This window comes from Canis lupus, chromosome 22 (assembly GCF_011100685.1).
Source record: "Canis lupus familiaris isolate Mischka breed German Shepherd chromosome 22, alternate assembly UU_Cfam_GSD_1.0, whole genome shotgun sequence".
Classification (NCBI taxonomy): Eukaryota; Metazoa; Chordata; class Mammalia; order Carnivora; family Canidae; genus Canis; species Canis lupus.
In genome coordinates, this window is record NC_049243.1 from 24,308,934 (window position 1) to 24,330,785 (window position 21,852).

Genomic DNA, 21,852 nt, shown 5'->3' on the forward strand with positions numbered 1-21,852 from the left:
CCTACTGAATGGGAGATGATATTTGCAAATGACATCCAATAAAGGGTTAGTATCCAAAATATATAAAGACCTTATAAAACTCAACACCAAAAAAAAAAAAAAAATCCAGATGAAAAATAATCAGAAGGCAGGAACAGACATCTTTCCAAAGAAGACCTACAGATGACCAAGAGACATGAAACAATACTCAACATCAGTCATCCTCAGGGAAATGCAAATCAAAATCACAATGAGATATCACTTCACACCTGTCAGAACAGCTTAAATAACACAAGAAACAACAATGTTGGCAAGGATGTGGAAAAAATAGAACTACCAAGTGATCCAGTAATCACACTAGTGGGTATTTACCCAAAGAATACAAAAACACTAATTCAAAAAGACATATTCATCCCTACTATTAATGTAGCACTATTTACAATAGCCAAATTATGGAAGCAGCCCAAGTGTCCCTCAATAGATGAATGAATAAAGAAGATATGGGATATATATATATATATATATATATATATATATACACTTGGATTATTATTCAGCCATAAAAAGAGTGAAATTTTGCCATTTGCAGCAGCATGGATGGTGCTGAAGAGTATCATGCTAAGTAAAATGACTGAGTCAGAGAAAGACAAATACCATACAATTTCACTCTAGAATTTAAGACACAAAACAAAGGAAATAAAGAGGTGAATAAAAAAAATCAAACTCTTATCTATAGAGAACAAAAAGATGGTTACCAGGGGGAAGTGGAGGGGTGAAATAAGTGAAGGGGATTAACAGTACACTTGTCCTGGGGACACCTAGGTGGCTCAGTCAGTTAGCAGCTGACTCTTAATTTCAGCTCCCATCATGATCTTAGAGTTGTGAGATTGAACCCTGTGTCGTGCTCTGTGCTGGATATGAAACATGCTTAAGATTCTCTCTCTGCCTCTCCCTCTGTTCCTCCCCACTCCTCTTCTCTAAAAGAAAAAAATAAAGAGTAAACTTATCATGATAAGGACTGAGTAATATATAGAATTGTTGAATTACTGTATTGTACACTTGAAACTAATATAACGCTGTATGTTAATTATGCTGGAATTGACATTTAAAAAAGAAGAAGAATGGAAGTGTTGTTCATATATGTATATGGGAAGGAAGGATCAGAAAGAGACAAACAGAAAGAGATTTAAAAAGCAGAATTTACCATTCCTAAATTATGCAGTCTTTCTAATTATTTGAATTAGGCATCAGTATAATTTACATTATTTCTCTCACTATGGCTGTGACCTTGGATCTTACCTTTCTACATAATCTAGTAACCGGGAACAGTGATTGGAAGCAGGAGCATCATGACCTCCTACTGCATAGAGAAAACCATCGCATGTAGCCACTCCAACACCCCCTCTCCTTTTACACATTGGAGCACACATGTTCCATTTATTTGTATGAGGGTCATAATATTCCATTGAACTCAAACAGGAACTTCCATCACGACCTCCAACAGAATATAACCTAAAAAAACAATTAGAAAGACAGGATTTAATACTACAGTCTGAATGACAAAGTGTAGAAAAGAAGGCCTTTAAAAATAAATTGTCTATCACCATATGAGTCTCAGATGTGTTCTAATAAGATTAGTAGCTGTGTAATTTTTTCTTTACCAGTGGACATTGTGATTAATATATTGGTAAATAGAAACTGAAAAGTATAGTATTAAGTTGACGTAAATGCATAAGAAGACATTATTATTTAGTATATAAGATCATGCAGGTCTTAGATGTGCAAATCCATACTCTAATATTCTTTAGTAATTCTAAAATATAATCTTTAAACTGATTTCAAATCCTAGAGACATTTTTTTAAAAGCTACTTGTGTTCCCCTTAATTCTTGGCATGACAAAAGTTTCTGATTGCCCAAGTGTGCCCTTTACGATTGTAATGCTTCTTTGCTTGGCTACTCAATTCTCTGGCAGATCTCAGTCTTCTGTGTATTGAAATTAACCAATACGAACATTTTAAAGGACAAGGAGTGGGTAGTTTAACTTTATAGAAGCACCCAGAAATGAAGTATTCATTGTGAAGTTTTTATGATCCTAAACACTTCATGAAATCTGAGCTTTATTTTTTTATAAAGATTTAACTCAAAGTGTGTTATAATAATGAGGTATATTATTAAAATTTAAATATTTTTTGCAGAAATTTTACTTATTGAGTAGGTATCTTCACATAAGGAATCTTACACAGTCCCTGGTACATAATTTATATATGAGAAAAGTATCCTCTTAAATATTATCATAAAGGAATTGTTGACTGCAAGCTGCTCTTTTATTTATACATATTACACTGATAAAGTACAGGATTGATTTATCTGAACCCAGCATTGTTAATAGAGTATTTTTGTGTAATATATCACATATTTTCTTTTTCTAACACTATTTAAAATACTAAGATATAAGTATATAGCTAAATGTATATAGAAACTAATGATAATTATATTGCTTATAAGTCAAATACTAAGATTATTAGTCTAACCTTTTATTTGGAAACTAAATATTCCTACGAAGTTCACAAGTTACAATATCAATTACTTCTTTAATATAATTATGTATATTACAAACCACTATTCATTAAGTCTCTTTCTTCTGTGTGAACCCTCCCTTAATAAAATCCAGTGACACAAGGATTATAAAAAAATTATGTAATGCCTTGATAAAAATGACATAATATTTGACAGCCCCTTTTGTAAAATAAATGTTTGATTTATGGTAGCTATTATTTTATAAATTACTTATGAAAGCCTAGGCATGTTATCAGTGGTTTCTTTCATTTAATACATGTCCCTTTTAGTATTATAAAGTCTACAGATGAACAATGAAATTACCATAATTTTAATATATTGATTAATATTAAGGCAAAATTACTTGACAAGAGTAAATGCACTGACTTTTTCCCAAAAAATGAGGTTTGAAAAAGAAATTAGAAAATTATAACTTGTGTAAAACATAATAGTGTCTTTTGGACTGCTTTATGAATCTAGTGTTTAATAGATATATTTTAATACTTGAAAGCTTTTGAAAATTATGTACTTTACAAATATATGCTATCAGCTAACATCTCTAATCCACTTATTTTGAAACATAAACTTGCTGAGTGACTAAGAATTAAAATGGAAAAATAAATAATAATAACAATTGCTATAATTATCATTAAAGTTATAAAAATAACCAAGGGATAGAAACAATATACTCTCAAGCAGTTAGAATCAATGCTAGAATGTATGCACATAACTTCATGGATGATTATCTTCTCAGATCTCCCTTCATAAGCTATTTAATCATAATTTAGGTTGATTCCCTGCTTTCCTTCACTACAATGACAAATTAGATGTTGAGAATCTGAGGAGCAGAGAAGAATCTGATGCTAGAAGTAAATGCTTTGACAAGATAGGAAGTGGCAGCTGACGGTTTTGCAGCAAGAAAGGAAACATGACATTTTAACTTAGAGTTGAAAGATGAGTGGAAATTTGTAAGGTGAAGAAATGGGGGAAAGCATTACATACAGGGAAAACATTATGCATAAAGACAAGGTGCATGAAAGGTCACAGCAGGTGACAAATAAAGAGTGGCAGGTTTGTCATACTGATGAGGGGGGTTTATGGAGGAGGCAAAAGGAGAGATGTGGCTGGTAGATGAACACGAGGCTTGATGAATGCCATGCTGCAGAGCTGGGATTTCATTTTGAGGCAATGAGGAAAGGACAGAGAAATAACGTTCTTAGGAATCATCAGGTTCATAGTTTGGTTTGCTATGAATAACATGTGATTGGAACGATCCCAGATTTAAGTGAACTCTTCTGAATTTTGGTGAGAAAGGCAAGAATCTGAGTCTTCACTAAGACTTTCCCTAACTTGTGTGTTTATTCAGTGCACAGATGAATTTTACCTAAAGTTTAGTGACCAGGTCTCAGTGTTTTGAGACCTAGTTGTCAGGTTCCCATCTAAGTGAGTGTCATATATTTCATATTCCATATTCTAGTAAATAAAATATAGCAGTTTCAAGAAAAAAATCCTGTATTAGCTAGGATGTGGGTTCAAATGTGTTGAAAAGGGCTAGCCTGAGACCCAGGCTATTTTCCACTTTAAAGCATGTCATCTGTAGAATAGGACCCTTTGTCAGAACTGTGAGGAACTGAAAATGTTTTTACTATTTGAAATCTAAGAAATTAGCCTATCATTTATAGATGCTGGAGGAAGACACAAGACTTCTAGGTCAGAGAATAATTGCTGAACTTCAAGTTCACATTGGTTCTTGTTGTCCACCCTCCACCCCAAGGCCCAGTAGGGTAACAGAGGTTCAAGTAAATATTGCTCATGCAGGGGCTTGGCCTTTCTCACATCTGAAGAATGTTAAACTGAGGAAATGCTAATTCTTTAAAGAAGCCTACCCACAGACCTGCCCAATTTTGCTCTGAATGGAGACATGATCTTTCTTATTCTGGTCAAGAAACAAACTCGCTCTCTGCCCTAAAGAAAGACACTGTCTCTTTCTTCCTAGCTCTTTGATTTACAAATATCCTTACAGAACAGTGTAAAAAAGTTGCCAGCATTTCTTACTCATGAAATGTACAGTAACACTAAAACTCCATTGTAGACTTCTCTGCAAAATCTCTGGTCCTGAAGGCCTAAGGGACCCCTAGCTATCACAACCACAGTTCAAACAGCAGGACAAAGGAAAAGTGGAAGGAGTGCACCCTGTAAGAATTTATCTTCTGGATTTTTTTTAGATTCCACATGTTAATAAAAAAAAAAAAAAAAAAAAGTTCTCTATAAATATAGAGAACAAACAGGGTTGCCGGAGGGAAAGGGGTGGGGGCAAAATTGGTGAAGGGGAGTGGGAGACACAGGCTTTTGGTTATAGCATAAGTCATGAGAATAAAAGGCACAGCATATGGAATATAGTCAATGATAATGTAATAGCGTTGTAAGGTGACAGATGGTGGCTATACTTGTGGTGAGCATAAGATAACATACAGAGAAGTTAAGTAATTACCTTGTATGCTGGGAAACTAATGTAACATTGTGTATCAATTATACTCAAATAAATAAAACTGAATAATCCATATTTTGAAAAGTTGCACATCTCACTTCTGATATACCATAGAGCAAATGTAGTCCAGGTAACAACTAATTGATAAGGTGCTAGAAAATGTTGTTTTTATTTTAGGTGGCCATATGCTAAATATTGGGTATTTATATTTCATAGAAAAAGGAGTATTTGGAAACAGAAGTTTCTGACACAGGGACACCTGGGTGGCTCAGGGGTTGAATGTCTGCTTTTGGTTCAGGTCATGATCCTGGGGTCCTGGGATTGAGTCCCATGTCAGGCTCCTCACAGGGATCCTGCTTCTCTCTCTGCCTATATCTCTGCCTCTCTCTCTGTCTCTCACCAATAAATAAATAAAATCATAAAAAAGAAGAAGTTTCTGACATAGTGCTGGATCTTTTCTATCCCTGTGTGCCATTGTGCATCCTACCTTAGATACCTTTTTCCTATATACACTAGGTAATTCTCATTCATCTCTCAATCAATTCAGATGTATCTCTACTAGAAAGTCTCTTCTGATCCTACTTTGTCTTTTTCCACAAAATTAACATTATTTATTATCTGTATTACTTAGGTAAATTTATTTAATACTTTCCATACTTTATCAATAGTGCATACTTTAGTATGGCTATAACCGAACTCAAGTTCAACTGCCGGATGTGTAGCAAAGGCCATCACTGAAACATGAAGTATGCAGCAAGGGAAGGGTTTATTCTAGAGGTAGTCAAATGAGGAGACAGGACAGCAAGCCTCAAGTCCACCCTTCTGAAGGAGTAGAATAAGGGAAATTCAAAGGCAAATGAAAAAAACATGGTTAAAAATTGCAGCTGAGAGTAATCCCATTAAATTTTTGGTTACTGGCTTCAGTCCCCACTGTCTTTTGATCATTCCTCATTCTTGAGGGAATTGGGATGATGGCTCATTTATTTATTTCTGCTGAAATGGAGGGAAGATTGTGGCTGGAGGAATGGCATGTTTAGTTCCAGGCTGAAGCCCAGCATTCTGCATGAATACAAAGCTTTGTACTTTGATTATCACTATATTTTATCTAGGGCCTTAGGGGACATTTGTTGTAACCAAGTAGTTTGTTGTACTTGATTTCTTCAGACTAGTTCTCCTAAATAGTAGTTTCAGGTCCATCAGAGTTGTGCTAGTCCAACCAGGGTTTCTTTTCAATGTTCTACTTGCTGATTAGGTGTAGGCAACCTATAGATTCTTGTCATTTGAGTGTGATGAGTCCATGGCTTAATTCCTTGTAGTTTCACTAAGGAACGGGCAGTCACCAGTGCCTCATAAGGTCTTGTTCAACAAGCTCAGAGCTGGCACTCTGGGTGCTTGCTCTTCTAGGTCTTGAATCTTCCAGGTCTTTAGGATTCCGGAGGCTTAAGGGCATATCTGTGGGGTACATCAACTTGCTGTATTGAATGTACCTGATAATATCTAATTCCCTAATGTAAGCACCATCACAGACTCCTAAGTCATGAAAGTGTAGAAAGAGTCTTCCACATAACATTTCATAGGGCCTTAATCCAAACCTACTTCTAGGAGCTACTCTAACCCAAGAAACTTTTTCCCAAGTTCAGCTGGTTTCTTGACATATCTTTGCCAAAGTTCTCCCCCTCCCCACAGCTGGGTAAGGTCTCGAGAAAATGTCTAATTTTCATTGAATGCCCAAGGCACTGGACATTGCTTGTGTGACTTTTGCCACAAATGCTGCTCTACTGTTGCTCTAAATTGTTAGTGGCTATCCAAACCTGGGAATGATTTTGCTTAAAACTGTTTTGATAACTTTTGAAGGTCATGGAAAGGCTTCAAACCAGCTTGTATAGGAGTCTACAAACATTAGCAAGTATTAAAAATTACCTGTTATTTCTGGCATCATGGTAAAGCCTACTTGCCAGCCTTCTCCAGGTTCAGTGCCTCTAAGTTGTTTACACTTTTAAAGCTGGTAAGAGCTCAGTCTTAGGATTGTTTTTAGCACAGTGTCACATTTTTGAACAATTCTCTGAAGACAAGGACCCGCAGTATACTTCTGGATCCATTGAAGAGTAGCATTTCACACATAATAGATGCTTTGGTAAATTTGGTTAATTATTTCTTCCATTAAATGTTCTAGGATAAGGATTAAGTATATTTACAGTTGTTCTGAATGCCAGCATGGTGTCCAAACCCCATTCCTTAGCTCTCCTGAGGTCCCCTGAGGAATATCGGGGTTGTTACTTAGTTACATCTGTGTCTGGTACTAAAATCATTACAGAGATTGGTTTTGGAATTTTTGGATGGACTGCCAACTCGGCAACTTAATCTGCCTAACTATTCCCTTGGGCTATCAAGCAGTATAATTTGTGTGCCTTCATCAGTGGACAATAGCTGATGGGTCACTGCTGAGTTCAGCTCTTCATTGTCTTTGATCCATAAAACTGTTCCATCCATAAATATCTCAGTGTCTAGACTTTCCAATGGAAGATCCATCAAATTGGGATGGCTAAAATAAACTTATTCAGTGATTTGTATGTCTTTGATGAACTTCCTGAGTGTCCTGCAGAGCAATAGGCATGAAGTTCATCTAAACATGGACCGTGTGGGAATTTTTCTCTGAAGTTTACCTTAAGTTGTTTAGTATCAGTTTCCAGGGCTTCAGGAGAAAAAAAGAGCAGTTTTAGTTCTTGGCCATTCCAAGTCAAGAGGATGGTAAAAAATCAGAAACATTAGTTTGGAGAGTTTTGTGAGATATTTAAGAAGACCAGAAGAATTCAGGATCCAGTCCAGTTTTTTACACTCAAAGACAGCTATCTGAGCTAGAATATCCACAAAGTCATGTTACTGAAACCTAATTTCATTCTACAATCACCCTCATTTCCAAAGTTAGCCAAATTAAAATTAATTTATTTGTAAAATAAGTCAAATTTTAACACACTTGCCTACATTATTTACATAAGCACAATAAGAATAGTGATTGACCATATAGTTTTCTTTATCTTTCCTTTTTTCTTTTCTTTTTTTCTTTTCTTTTCTTTTCTTTTCTTTTCTTTTCTTTTCTTTTCTTTTTTTTCTTTTTTTTTCTTTTCTTCTTTTTTCTTTTTCTTTCCTTTCTTTCTTTCTTTCTTTCTTTCTTTCTTTCTATTTATTTATTTATTTGTTTTTTGTCTGCTTTACTGGAAATTTTCATAAGGAATTTCAGTCACTCAAGGCTAAGAAGCCAAGCCAAATAATTGCTATCAGGCTTTTTCAGCAATACCTGTAGATTTAGGTCTTCTACAAGTCCCCCAAATAGCCTGAGGTTTCTGTATCTACCAGGAAGTGATTATCTTTATTCCTCTGATAAGGCAGCTAGGAATCTTGTAAACAAAATACCAGGGGAATTTTTCCAAGGGGCTCCATTGGCTACATAAAGGCAACCTTAGTTCCTTAAAACTATATGGTCATATCTGAGTCTATGAATATCTCCTTCAAAAATGACTGTCAAGTCAAAGCCTTGCTAAAATAACTAGGGTTTCCAATTGTGTCCTGTCACAAGAAGCCCAGATTCTTATTGAATTTATGCAAATAAATACATTGTCATGAAAATATAAGAATACACGCTAAGAATTTTTGAATTCTGGAAGGATCATGGGAGAAAAGATAAATGTTTCATATTTGTTTATAAAGAAATATTTCCTGGGACACCTGGGTGGCTCAGCAGTTGAGCATCTGCCTTCGGGTCAGGGTGTGATCCTGGGATCTGGGATCAAGTCCCACAAGGGGCTGCTTGCAGGGAGCCTGCTTCTTCTTCTTCTACCTGTGTGTCTCTGCCTCTCTCTCTCTCTGTGTCTCTCATGAATGAATAAATAAAATCTTAAAAAAAAAAAAAAAAGAAATACTTTCCAAATTTCTGTAAGTAATAGATACCCTTGTTCTGGAAAAGCAAACATTAGAAAACCAGCCATGTTCTAAATAAGAGTCTCTTTGAATAAAGTTTTTCCATTAATTCTAAAAATTTAGTTTTGTTTTGTGATCTTAAAGGTAACAGAGACCCTTATTTGTCATTACAGTGGAATTGACAAGGGAATTCTGTGACATACAACATTTTAATAATTAAAATTGCAAGTGATGACAGTTATACCAGAATGTATCAAAACCTTAGGGATTTTGTATAATTTCTGGAACAGTTATAACATTCAACCATATAATAAAACTTAAGAAGAATTATCATCACTTATCTGACAATGCTTCCCATATTTCCAAAGAAATAAGCCTAAATAATCCAAAGCACTTCATTAGAAGTTGAATTTTGGGAAGTTTGTGAAATATCAGGAGGTTTTAAGCACATGCTTAAATAAGATTACAGATCATCACAAAACTCAATGATTATCTATTTAGCCACGGTGGCAATAAGAGATTCTAAAGATAAATGCAGAGGGTTACTAGATGTTAACAAACTTAGCTCTTTTAATATTGAGAAGATTCAACTTGAAGTAATGAAAGACTTCATAAAGACAGGAATATAGAAATTTATTTTTTCAAGGCAGATTAAAGAAAAACCTTTGTTTACATTTTAGAGCAATAATTAAGATTTAATAATCGTCTTAACAGAAAAATCAAATTCCAATTTTATACTAGTGCACTTCTGATATTAAAACTCCTTTATTCCAACAGAATGGATTTTTAAAAAATGTATGCATTTCCTCCTTCATTCCTTCTTGTCATCTCCCATGTTGATATATACTGATTGAGACAAGGTCATCCAGGGCATTGCATGAATCTGAGTTCTTGTGCTAGATGCTGGGATGTGCTGACCAGAATCTCTATCAGGAATGAAGGATTCTGAGCTGTAGGAATGCTGCCAACAGTCCTCAGCTCTCAGTGGCCATCAGGGATCACCCTGACTGAAGACAGCTGCCTGGCCAGGGCATGCCCTCTGCCCAGGTGGTCACATCTTATGACTATTATCAAAGTCTGGCCCTTTTGCCTGAATTTAGGATAGTTCTGAAGGGTAATCCAAGTTTTGGAACTCCTCAGAGAATTAGTTAAGGCTTCTGGTGATACTGTATCCTTGCTCAACTTCTGCCCAAACTCGCTTTCTTACACTTCCTTCTTTTCTCTAATAAACTACTTTACATACTAATCTCCATAATCTTAGTGAGCCAGGACCACATACAAAATTCCTTTCCAAAAGTTTCCTTCTCAAAAACCTTCTAGAGCTACCCTTTTTACACTCAGATTTTGTCATAAGTTTTCCCTCTTTAAATAACCAGTCTCGTTTCCCTTGCATACATGATTGTCTCTTATTTCCAGTAGTCTTAATTACATTTATTAAAATTACTTACATCTGTTTATTTTTTTTAGATTACCCATAAAACTTCATGAGGCATTAGACAAAGTCCAAGTTGTTTTGTTTTGTTTTTTCTTTTCTGACAAATTTTGCAATGGAGATAACATGAGCTTACTTAACTTTCAGTAAGCAGAAGCAGAATAAAAATTTCACATGTAATGCTGATAATTCTAAAAATATGTCCATTTTAATTAAAACAACCTTAAATTGATTTAGCTTTAATACTATTTTCCCAGATCATAGGTGTAATTACTTACCTTTAAATTGAATAAATAGAATTCCTTTACAAATTAATTTTAGCAATGCCATCCAGAAGTAGAGAAAATAGGTCACATTCTCAATATACGTGGAGACATATACAAGTATACAAACAAGATGTAAGCAGCATGTTAAAGTCCATTTTCCAAATAGCTCCCTTTTACCACATATTTTTTAAAAGATTTTATTTATTTATTCATGAGACACACACACACACACACACACACACACACACACACACACACACACAGATAGAGACACAGACAGAGAATGAAGCTGGCTCCATGCAGGGAGCCTGATGTAAGACTTGATCCCTGGAACTCCAGGATCATGTCCTGGGCTGAAGGCAGACACTCAATTGCTGAGCCACCCAGGCGTCCCTTACCACACAAATCTAATTTATTTGGTACACAATTAATGAGTGGTTAATTGGCCATTTTCTCTGGAGTCTAATAAATATTGTAGCCAAGCAGTGTTGAAAACAAAACAAAACAAAACAAAACAAAACAAAACAAAACAAAAACCAAAAACGAACCCCCCAAAACCACCAGACTGTTAAGTCTTGGAGAAGACAGCCGGAAGGGCTGCATGCAGGGATCAAACTGTCATTCTCCCTTCTCCAGGGAGAATAAGGCTGTTTTTTTTACCATATGCTGCAGAAATAAACAAACCAAATGAAGCACAGAATATCTCTGTGAGCTATGGTTCCTCCCTAAAAGTCACCTGCTGAACCAAATGGCTTCCTAGACAGCCTTTCTTAAGCAAGAAAAGGAAGTCAAGAGATCCAAAACCCCATATTCAGAGGCAGCCAAATGGTTGGAAGAATCTAAGTGAAACTAAACGGGAGGAAGGAAAGAGTAAATTCACCTGCAGTTGCACAGGAAATATTCATTAAGAGATGTCTGTGCAAACTGAAACCAAAACCATTTCCTTGGTACAGTAGGGATCCCCCTACCCCCACTCACTGGGATGGTTCTTAGGACAGAGTCTAGGCTGCTGCTGAGACTCATCACCAGACTCCTGTTGGCAGCTGGGGACCTACAAACCATGGCAAAGAGCTCCGGCCCAGCTCACCAAGCTTGTGACTGAACCCAAGTTCTTCTGCCCCATGTGCAGCCATGACAGTCACCAAGACTTGGCATATGCAGAAAAGCAAAGGTCTATTCCAGAGGCAGCCAAACAAGGAGACAGGAGGGCAAGCCTCAAATCTACCCTTCTGAAGGTTAGGAAAATTTTAAGGCAAAAGCAAAAAGCCTGGGTAAAACATTGCAGCTGCTGATAGTAGTCTGCAGCTCAGAGAAGTTACACTTTTAGTTTGTTGCAGAAAGTGCTTCCAATACCATTGTCTCCATATTTGAAGGTTTTGCTGAGTAAGTCTGTGATATTAAATATAATTTTCACTGAGTATTGTTACTCAGAAAATATGTTCAGACATCCCTTCCCTTGCATAATAAAAATATAAGAATTCGACAACCCCTGCTATATAAAACCTTTGAAGCAACTCCCTGGATCCAGAACTCTGTCTGATTCTTAGTTTCTCAATTGATAGAGAACTCTTTAATCTAATCCCAAGAGAAGTCTTGTCAGTACTGCTGTCAGAATACTCCAGCATCTGCCCTTCACTGAACTTTTTCTTGAGAGGTTCTTTTTAGGGTATCTGACAGTACAGTGAGCAGAATTTCAGTAAGCTTACAACAGGCTATATGATTGCTCTTGTTCCTGCTTATTATGAATGTTGATTCATGTGGCAAATGTAGTTTGAGAGTTGCTGACATTGTAACATGGCTGGCAGGCAGGTTTTGTGTGGAAGTCTGATAGCAAACAGCAATCTTTATTTATTAGAACATGCCCATTTTATTTTCTGAAGAAAACTCTACTTGTAATTATGCACAGTAATTTGGGTCAATTAACCACATTCCAAAACTTAGTAGAATTCACTGACCCTAACTCCTGGCAGAAATGGTCTCTACTACCTTCATCCCTCCATGTTTCCTTGCCAGCTCCCACACTAGACCTATTACAACTTTTCATTTTCTTCCTTTACTGTCTCCTATTTCTCTAAAATATAATGTAAGTTCTCTGAGGGCAGATTTGATCTGTTTTCTTTGATATATCACCATGGCCAGTATCTGTTTATAATTTTTTTTTAATGAATTAAGTACTGGTTTCCAATTCTTGAGAGAAGGTGATTCATCTATAGAATTTGTCAAAGAAAAAGCACCTAAGTTCCCCTGAAATAAGATTTTGACAAATGGCAGAGAAAAGTATTAATCATGTGTCTTGGAGACACAAAAGAAGGAGAGATTAATTTTAAATGAGTGAAGTTAAAAAAAAAAAAGGTATATGGAATGGTACAGAATAAACTAGGCTTTGGATGATGGAAAATAATATAAATTGTATGATTTACATTTTACTTAGGTAAAAGAAGATCTCAATGCATTTTTAGTACTTCCTGACATTATTATTCTCAAGTGCAATAAACTGAATCCTCCTAGTATTGATCTTGCCACATGGAATTTAATGCACATAGAGAACCAGAGTTGTGTTAGGCTGAAGTTGTGTCACTTTGGAGAGATTTCAGAAGTATCCAAAGATCAGGTAAAAATCTGAGGAGAGAAACTAAGTGCTTGGTGAGCAATGCACAGCCAGGAGTTATTGAGAAAAGACAATGGAAAAGAAATCGAAGTAGAAAGATGAATCTGTGAAAGGACAGAAGTATGTGGACCATGTCTGCATGTTCCAGTAATCTGAGCGATTCAGTTTGGCTGGAGCATAGGGTGGCTGTTGAAGAAGTTGGTAAGAGCGGAGACTGGAGCAGGAAGGTAGGATCTCAATCATGAAAGATACTGTATTCCAGACTGAGAGGAATCTGGCAGCAGCCATGCTCAATACGAAGCCCAAATGATTTGTCTGCAGTTGCTCTACGTTCTAGTTCTTAGGCATGGTTTGTCAAATAACCCCTTTGAACTACCGGGATACACTGTATCCAGTCTACTAGTGTGATGAGACACCAATAATTGTATAGTTTTCTCAAAAAGTTGTCAATTATTCTTCAGCCAGAGTAATCTTTATAAATGCAACCACGCCACTGTCCTTTCTGAACTTTTTATAACATATTTACCTTAGCTAAATTGTAGTATGACTTGGGATCTTTCTATCTGGTCCTTTGTCTCTCCTGTGACAAACTTAACTTTTCCTTCTTCTGTTTGCATTTCACACTCAGGGACTTGACCTAAATTATTCCTTTTCATTACAATGCTCCCCCACTTTCTGGAAATCTGTTAAATCAGTTAAGTCCCACTTAACTTAAATTTTTTTTTCTAGGACAGAAATTACAAACTTCCAGAGAGTATTATTAGCCCCAAGTGAGACTCCTCAAACAGTTTTATTTTCTTATGTGTGACTCTAAGATAATAAAATTTTATTACAAATTGCTTATCATATAAAAACATATGCAATTTCGGTTCCCATCTTTAAGAAAAAGAATATCAAAGTTTGAATACAAAAATAGAAATAGGGTCTTTATTGGAAGGTACCTTGCAAATGACAGCCCCTGAGGCTTAGGTTACTGTGCTAGATACTGGGACGTCCTGGAGAAAATAACAGACACTGACTCTCATTATGATTCTTTAAGCTGTCTGAGTTTTTGGCTGCACAGACATTACAACTGCTCCATGAGTATTAATAACATGAGGTTTTGACTGAATAAGCATACTCAGTCTAGCCATGGTGAATCATGAAGCAAACCCAATTGTTTTTGTCTGTTTCCCAACTTCTCAAAGGATCTGTCACATACATATATTAAAATTTAAGCTTATTTATGGATATGCTCATACAGTATCAGTATCTGCTTTTTGAGCTAACTCAGGAAATAAAGAGAAACAAACCAGAAAGATTTTTTTTTTTTAATCTATGAAGTTCAGAAGAATCAAGCAGAGAACAAAGAAAAAAACAAAATGAATCACTGGTACAGATCACTGGGGAGTCTGAGATTGTATATGGCCAATCACACCATTCACTGTTTTGTTGGGTTTCCTTCACTTATCAAGTAAGTCTGTTGGCTGTCCTGGCATAAGATGACATAACTACCATTTGGCTTAGTCTGTCTTTTTGGAAGACTGAACCAAAATGTTTCATGAAATTAATATAATTTTTGCCCTTGAATTTATCAGAATACATTCATTAATGTTAAACCAGGAATCAATTTCTTATTTTTCCACAAACAGTATTATAAAGAACTAAACTTAAGAGGGCTGTTCACTGGCTTTTATTTGTCTTAATTGGGAAAATTTTTCAAAATAATCTTCAGAGAAGCAAAAGTCAGGTTAGCATGACACATTAGTGAGACATGAAAGCAAAACAAGAGGAAAAACCACTTCAGTAGAGATGAGAAAAAGATAAACAACTGTCAGAGGGTGATGTTGAAACAATTTCCTGCTATAAGTCTGAAGGTGAAAGATCACTTTCTAGTAATTATGTTTCTCTCTGAGTAAAACAGGAAAAGCAGCTAGACATTAATAGACAGTCATTACACCACAGAATTTTGAGGTCATTAAATCACACCAGGTAGAAAACAAAGATACCCAAATGAGAGCTATACTATTTTCATTTAAAGGAAAAAGATTGTTTGAAACTTAAATAATTTAAAACATTTTCATAGAATAGGATTAAATTTGGGAAAAATGTATTCAGTTAAAATGTGACAATTTCAGGAATTAAAAACTAAGATTAAATACTATGATGCTCTGATATTTGTTATGAAGAATGGTATTATTGTGAAACAGGATTTCTTATATTACATAACCTAGCTGACCAAAAAATACAAGAACAGGAAAAACAATCCGAATGATGAATCCCATGTATAGCCAATTTAAAGGCCAATTTGAAGGTGGCATTAGAAGAAATTGGACATATAATTTACTTATAACAACATGTGAAAATGTGCTGTAAAACTGTCCATTAAATCTTTCATTTGTTAGATTTTATCCTGCCTACTTCTGATTGAGTTTGGAAAAGACTTAAAACAAAACACACACATATTATTATATTTCAAAATAAAGTTTTAGAGAAAGATCACAAAGCTATAATGTAAGGCAATTATTAGAAATTTAGAATAAGGAAAGTAATGCATTAAAACTTTGATAGTGTGTTTGTGTGTTACAGAATACATAACAGAATAATGCATCAATGAATAATATAATGAAGGGGTAATGATATTTGTCATTCCTTTGAACAAATTTACTCTATTAATGAGATATACATTTTCTAAAGAAAGTAAGGAATGAATCCATTAGCATCAATGAAAGTGGTAAGGAAAAGTTACTAATAAGCAAATGGACTATTACTTATAAATAAATATTGGGAAAAGCATAAAGGCACAAAGGCGTATGCTTTCTTGTATAGGAATTATGAACATTAACATTCAAGAGAAATAATCATTTTATTATGCTAAGTTTTACTATTTGTGAATAGATACACCTGCAAAAAAGTTTAAAAAAATATATACTTTATGTTGAATAATGTGAAGTTTTGCTATTAATTTCCAAATTAACTGCTTTTTAAATAAAAATATTGTAATGCTTAAGGAAAAATAGTCCTTTTAAAAGGAAAGATAAATATAGGTAGAAAATGATGTTAATAATACATATTATTAATGAGTAAATATTTGAATGAGAATGTTATGAATAAATTGAGTAAAATGAGTATACTGAGAGTAAATGAGTAAAATGAAAATATTAACACAAATGAAAAAAACATTTTCTATGATTGCTATTAAAAGGTGTAACAGAGTGGGGAATGGGATGTACCCAATTTACATAGAAACAATTTTAAGATATTTCTTTCAGATAATTTTAAATGAGATAGGGTGGAGAGTCAGTGATAAGTTTCAATTTCCTTTTCTGACAAATCTCAGTATAATTAAGAAGCTATTGGAAGAACACATCTCATCACTTTTTTTACATAGCAGTCTACCACTGTGGGATTAAAGAGATCCATATAATTTTAACTCCTATCCTTCCTACACAATGGTTTTCCAAAGCATCAGTGATGGTAGGACTGTGGATTTTTCTTAACAGCTTTACCAAAAACAATCTAGCAAGAATGTCTACAGAGGTTATTTGGTATTGAAGGCAGTTCTAGTAGAAAGCTTGATACATAGATCTATGCTATAGAAGTATAGCTTACCAAACAAACCAAAATAAATGAAACTAAATTGACAGGTAGCAATTTGCTTTGGCTTTCGATGATTTTGCTCCACTTTTCCTTTCTCATCAAATAGATTTTGAAACATTAGTGGATATGGACATTAATTAAACTTCGAACAAAATATTTAAGAGTAGGATTTTGAGACAGCACATTCAGTTGAAATAAGATAGATATGAAGTAGATAAGAAAGAAAATTATCAAACGAGATCAGGTAAGGAAAATTAAAATGCAAAAAATTCATCTGCATTGAAAATAATAAAGCCCACAAACAAATGACAATAACTGAATCTGTGACATAGAAAAAAAAGTCTCAGGTTAAGTGGAAAAGAAATAAATTACTGAGGAGAAAAGAAATTAATAGCTATGGAATCAGAGCTCAAATGCACATAGAATCACTAACATGAATACTAATAAAATATATTTCCCAAAACTAAAGGACTCAAATAATGGAAAAAGGAACATTTTTAAAATTAATTCTCAATAGATAAAATAGTAAAAGACCTGTTTGAGATTGTTAAAATGAATCTCCAAGTATTAAGTTAAAAGAAAGAAAAGTAGCTATCAGATTGTATCCTGGTAATTTTTTTTTTTTTACCCTGGTGAACATTTTGAATTTTAGGATGAATGTGCAAATTATTAAGTTATTCTCACATTGTCTCTTCTATACTGTACTTCTCTCTTCTCTGCTGTACTTTATGATGTTGCACATGCAATTCTGCAAACCATTTTTATGATTTGCCACCTGGTTCTATTTTTGGCAATAATGAATAGAAGAGGGAAACTGAAAGACTAGGGGTTGGGGAGATCGTCTTGTTGCTTTTTGTTTCGTGTTCCTATAAGTATCACCTCATTCTTTCTTTTTGTAGGTGGCAGTTGTTAACGCAAAAATCAACCTTATTGAGATCCCTCAGAACCATCAGCACCAGCTAACTGGCACCTTCTCCCCAGGGCTCAGGTCCCAGGCTAAGGAGTCCCTCTTTCCCATCCCAGATACCCGCACTAGCTAACCAGTGGCCCAATGACAGATGTCTGGGCTTCAACTGCGTAGGTTCCACCTCCAAACTTTAGTATCTTATTATAATCTCTTCTTTTTGTTACTCAACACTAGGGGAGGTAGTTGTTTCCTTTATTATTATTTTTAAAGATTTTGTTATTTTTCCATGAGACAGAGAGAGAGAGGCAGAGACATAGGCAGAGAGAGAAGCAGGCTCCCTGCAGGACATCCAATATGAGACTCGCTTCCAGGACTCCTGGGATCACAACCTGATCCAAAGGCAGATGCTCAACCCCTTAGCCATTCAGGCACCCTGTTCCTTTAGTTGATACATTTATGATGTAGTGTTCTCTTGTTGACTTTTTGGTTAACTAATTAAACTTTTGCAGTTGTCCAGGACCAATGTGTTATTAACTTTGTTTAGGGCAGGAGGTTCTCATGGGAGTAAGAGGGCACATGTTTTGTCATCCTCACAGGATATTAGGCAATGTCTGGAGACTTTATGGTTGTCACACTGGGATAGAGGTAGAGCTGGCATCTAATGCCTAGAAGCCCAGAATTCTGCTGAACACCCAGCCATGCACAGGACAGAGCCTCACTTCCAATAAAGGATTATCTGGCCCCAAATTTCAGCAGCATTGAGACTGAGAATTCCTGATTTAGGGCTACAGAAATGGAAATGGTGGAAAGTGAACACACTAGGTATAGTCATGCAAAAAATATAGACTAAGCACCAAACTTTTAGTAACATTTTGAATAACATTTTGAAAGCTCTTCAGATAATTTTACAAGAAAGTAAGTAAATATGCAGATCTTTAGTGGAAATAATTCTCATGGAACATATTTGATGCTGCTTTAACTGGCAATTAATGTGAAGTTTTAGTTTCTGTTTTATGTGGAGAGACAACCAGAACAATATGCAGTCTTTGTCAATTATCCAAGAAGACAAATTAAAAAAAATAGCAATCTTAAAATATTTAAAGAGATATTTATTGAGTCAGCTTACTAAAAGTTATTTTAAAAGAATACTTACTCAAAATTTTTTTTTCAAAAAAATTTTTTTTTTTTCAGATAAAAGAATAAAAATCTACTCACTTGCCATTCAACGCTGCTACACCCACTGTGCTTCGGGCAATGGACATACTGGCTACAAATGTCCATTGCTGACTCTGGGGGTCCCACCTCTCCACGGTGTTCAGATAACTCCAGCCATCATGGCCTCCCACAGCATATATAGGACCTTCGAGTACTGTTACACCTAAAACATAGGATAAATGAAAACTAAATGGGATTTATTTCACACTGAGATTCTTAAAAATCAGATTAATAGTAAAAACTGTGATGTAATTCAGAGTAGGCTCTAGCTATCACACAATAGCAGTGGGGTAGAAACTATTTACTATTAATTGTATCATTTTTATTAAAGTGAAAAAAAAGAACTAAAATAAATGAGATCTAGATACTTTATAAAAGAAAATAAATTTTCTTATTTATATCTCTATGAAGAAGCAAATTCTAAAACATCAGAAATGCTGTATATTATGCCTCTACTTTTGAAGAACATTTCTATACTGCAGTTTGAAGTAGTTTATTACTTTAAGCTATACTACCTTAAAGCAATGCAATATTATCAATTTGAAATTCAGGGTAGGATTTTCTGTGTTTTGGCTTCTTGGTAACTTCATGATAAAGTGATCTAAAGGTTAGAAAATGATGCATTTTTATTATAAACTGAAATCACTAAACATTAGCAATTAACACATATTAATGAGTCATCAATGGAAGGGGATTATATACATATATAATATATATATGTGTATATGTATATGTAAATAGCTTTTCCACTATATTCACTTCTTTATAGATGAATTTTCTTAAATGTTAACAATTGCTAAATATTTAAATATCAATTTAATATTGGCTGAAATGATTTCATTATATATAGAGAAATTCTGATAAATTTTCCTCCAAAGTTCAAAGTCTGATTGTCAAGGGCTTTGAAGAGTCTGTGATTTTACCCTACTTGCCAGCTGATGAATTAGACTGCCATTAATTTACGTATATTGGTAGAAGACATGAGATTCCTGGGTCGGAGGAAAAAGATAGTTCATTACTCTATATAATAACAGCAATAGTCAGATATCACTTTTCTTCTTCTTCTTCTTCTTCTTCTTCTTCTTCTTCTTCTTCTTCTTCTTCTTCTTCTTCTTCTTCTTCTTCTTCTTCTTCAAGCCCCAGTTCCAACAGGATGACCCAAGGAGGATGACCAAGATGACCTTACCATTTCTCTTAGCTTGACCAAAATTTAGACAAGATTCTTCTTGTTTCCAGGGCCCTGACCTCATTTTCCTTAGAGCATTTATTTTAGAAAATGTGTAATTGTACATTATGTCTCTGTCCTTTCTATATGGAAATCTTTTTAAATGCCTCTCACTTGTGTTAAAACCCAGGACCTTTTTCTCAAGGAACTATTTCTTTGAAATGTAAACTTCAAGAAAATATTGAGAGCCTAACATCAGTTGGCACCTTGCTTCCAGTTCTAAAACTACCTTTTGTCATGAAGATAGAAAATTTACCTTACCTTTGAGCAAGACCAATTAGCAAACAGGTTGCCTATGATCCCCTGCACCTATCTGAGCTCTTTTTTTTTTTTTCTCCTACCTGAGCTCTTAAAAACCCTCCTCCCTTTGTTTTGGTGAGGTTGAGTTCAGCCTCAATTCTGGCCTCTCTTCCCTGTTGCAATAGCCTTGAATAAAGTCTCCCTTGCTTGTTAAATTTGTCTAATGCATTTTTTGCCTTGACAAGGATCAGTTGGAACTGGAACATGCAGTGGATTGTATTATGAGAAAGGAAATAAATTTACAATGATCAATAAACCTATCACACAATAGCAGTGGGGTAGAAACTATTTACTACAGAAGGAGATATTATCTTCATGCATTTAAGCATGTCTGCCTTTCACTTTGGAAAGAAGAACTCTCTCTATTTTAGCCTTTCCATTATATTAACATCCTTTTAGGCAGTCAATGCCTTCCTGGAAAGTTGTACAGAAATGTGAGAGACCTTTGGAGAACTGTCTTTTAACACAAACCTGAAAATAAAATAACTTATTGTTTATTCATTCATTCACTCATTCATTTGAATGTCTATTATGTGTCAAGAATTGTTCTTAGTACCAAAGGTGCAGTGCCAAGAACACAGAGTTGAACAAGGCAAACAAAGTTCCTGCCCTCATTGAGTTCATATACATTGATCAATGAATATTAACTAAAATGGAATAAGTACATTATTCACAGTGAGCAAGTCCTTCACACATATCATACAATTATAATTCAACAAAAGTTAAAGTAACTGATTAGGATTTCAAAAGCTCTCATACATATATTCCACTTAAGAATGCTATTTTACACATCAGTAAATAGATACTTATATGGAGGACATGGTTCTGACTCAGTGATTGCCAAAAATCAAAGGGCATAAACTTTTGATCTTTCTTTAGACAGCTCAAAGTAAGAGGTAGGAATCAGAAGGGATGAATAAATGTTAAATATTTGGGGGAAATTTCCAAAGGATATGGATATATCTTTTGGGCTTTTTACAGAAGCATGTACAATCATTCACATGTCTCAATGATAATTAATTATAATAAGACAAAATTAAACATCGGTGAAGTTTTTAAGGATCTATCCATCAGAAAGGGCCAGATATTAGCATGAATCTAATGAATTTGGATTTTGTTTCTAAGAGCAAAGGGAAATCACTGAAGTGTTAATTAATGAGGGATATGATCACCACAATACTTATTTTGGTGGTGTTGTAGCAAATGGATTGGAGTAATTTTAGGGTGGCAGTAGAGAGGTGGTTAAATTGCAGTTATCCAAAAAGGAGAAGATGGTAGCTTGCACTAGTAGGTTAAAGAATAAATACAGAAGAGTAGAAATATTTAAGATTTATTCTGATTCTGGAGGTTTGTTGTTAGAACATGCTAATGGATTGGATCA

At 34.8% G+C, this 21,852-nt stretch overlaps 1 protein-coding gene across 1 annotated transcript in view; it reads right to left on the bottom strand.

The window, feature by feature from the left end:
* KLHL1 (kelch like family member 1) overlaps positions 1-21,852 on the bottom strand; it is a 370,435-nt gene that overhangs the window by 19,151 nt on the left and 329,432 nt on the right. The window contains exons 8-9 of the mRNA XM_038569718.1: positions 18,947-19,109; positions 1,279-1,491 (exon numbers count right to left, since the gene is read on the bottom strand). Coding sequence (XP_038425646.1) covers positions 1,279-1,491; positions 18,947-19,109 — 376 coding nt within the window. The remainder of the gene's footprint in view (positions 1-1,278; positions 1,492-18,946; positions 19,110-21,852) is intronic.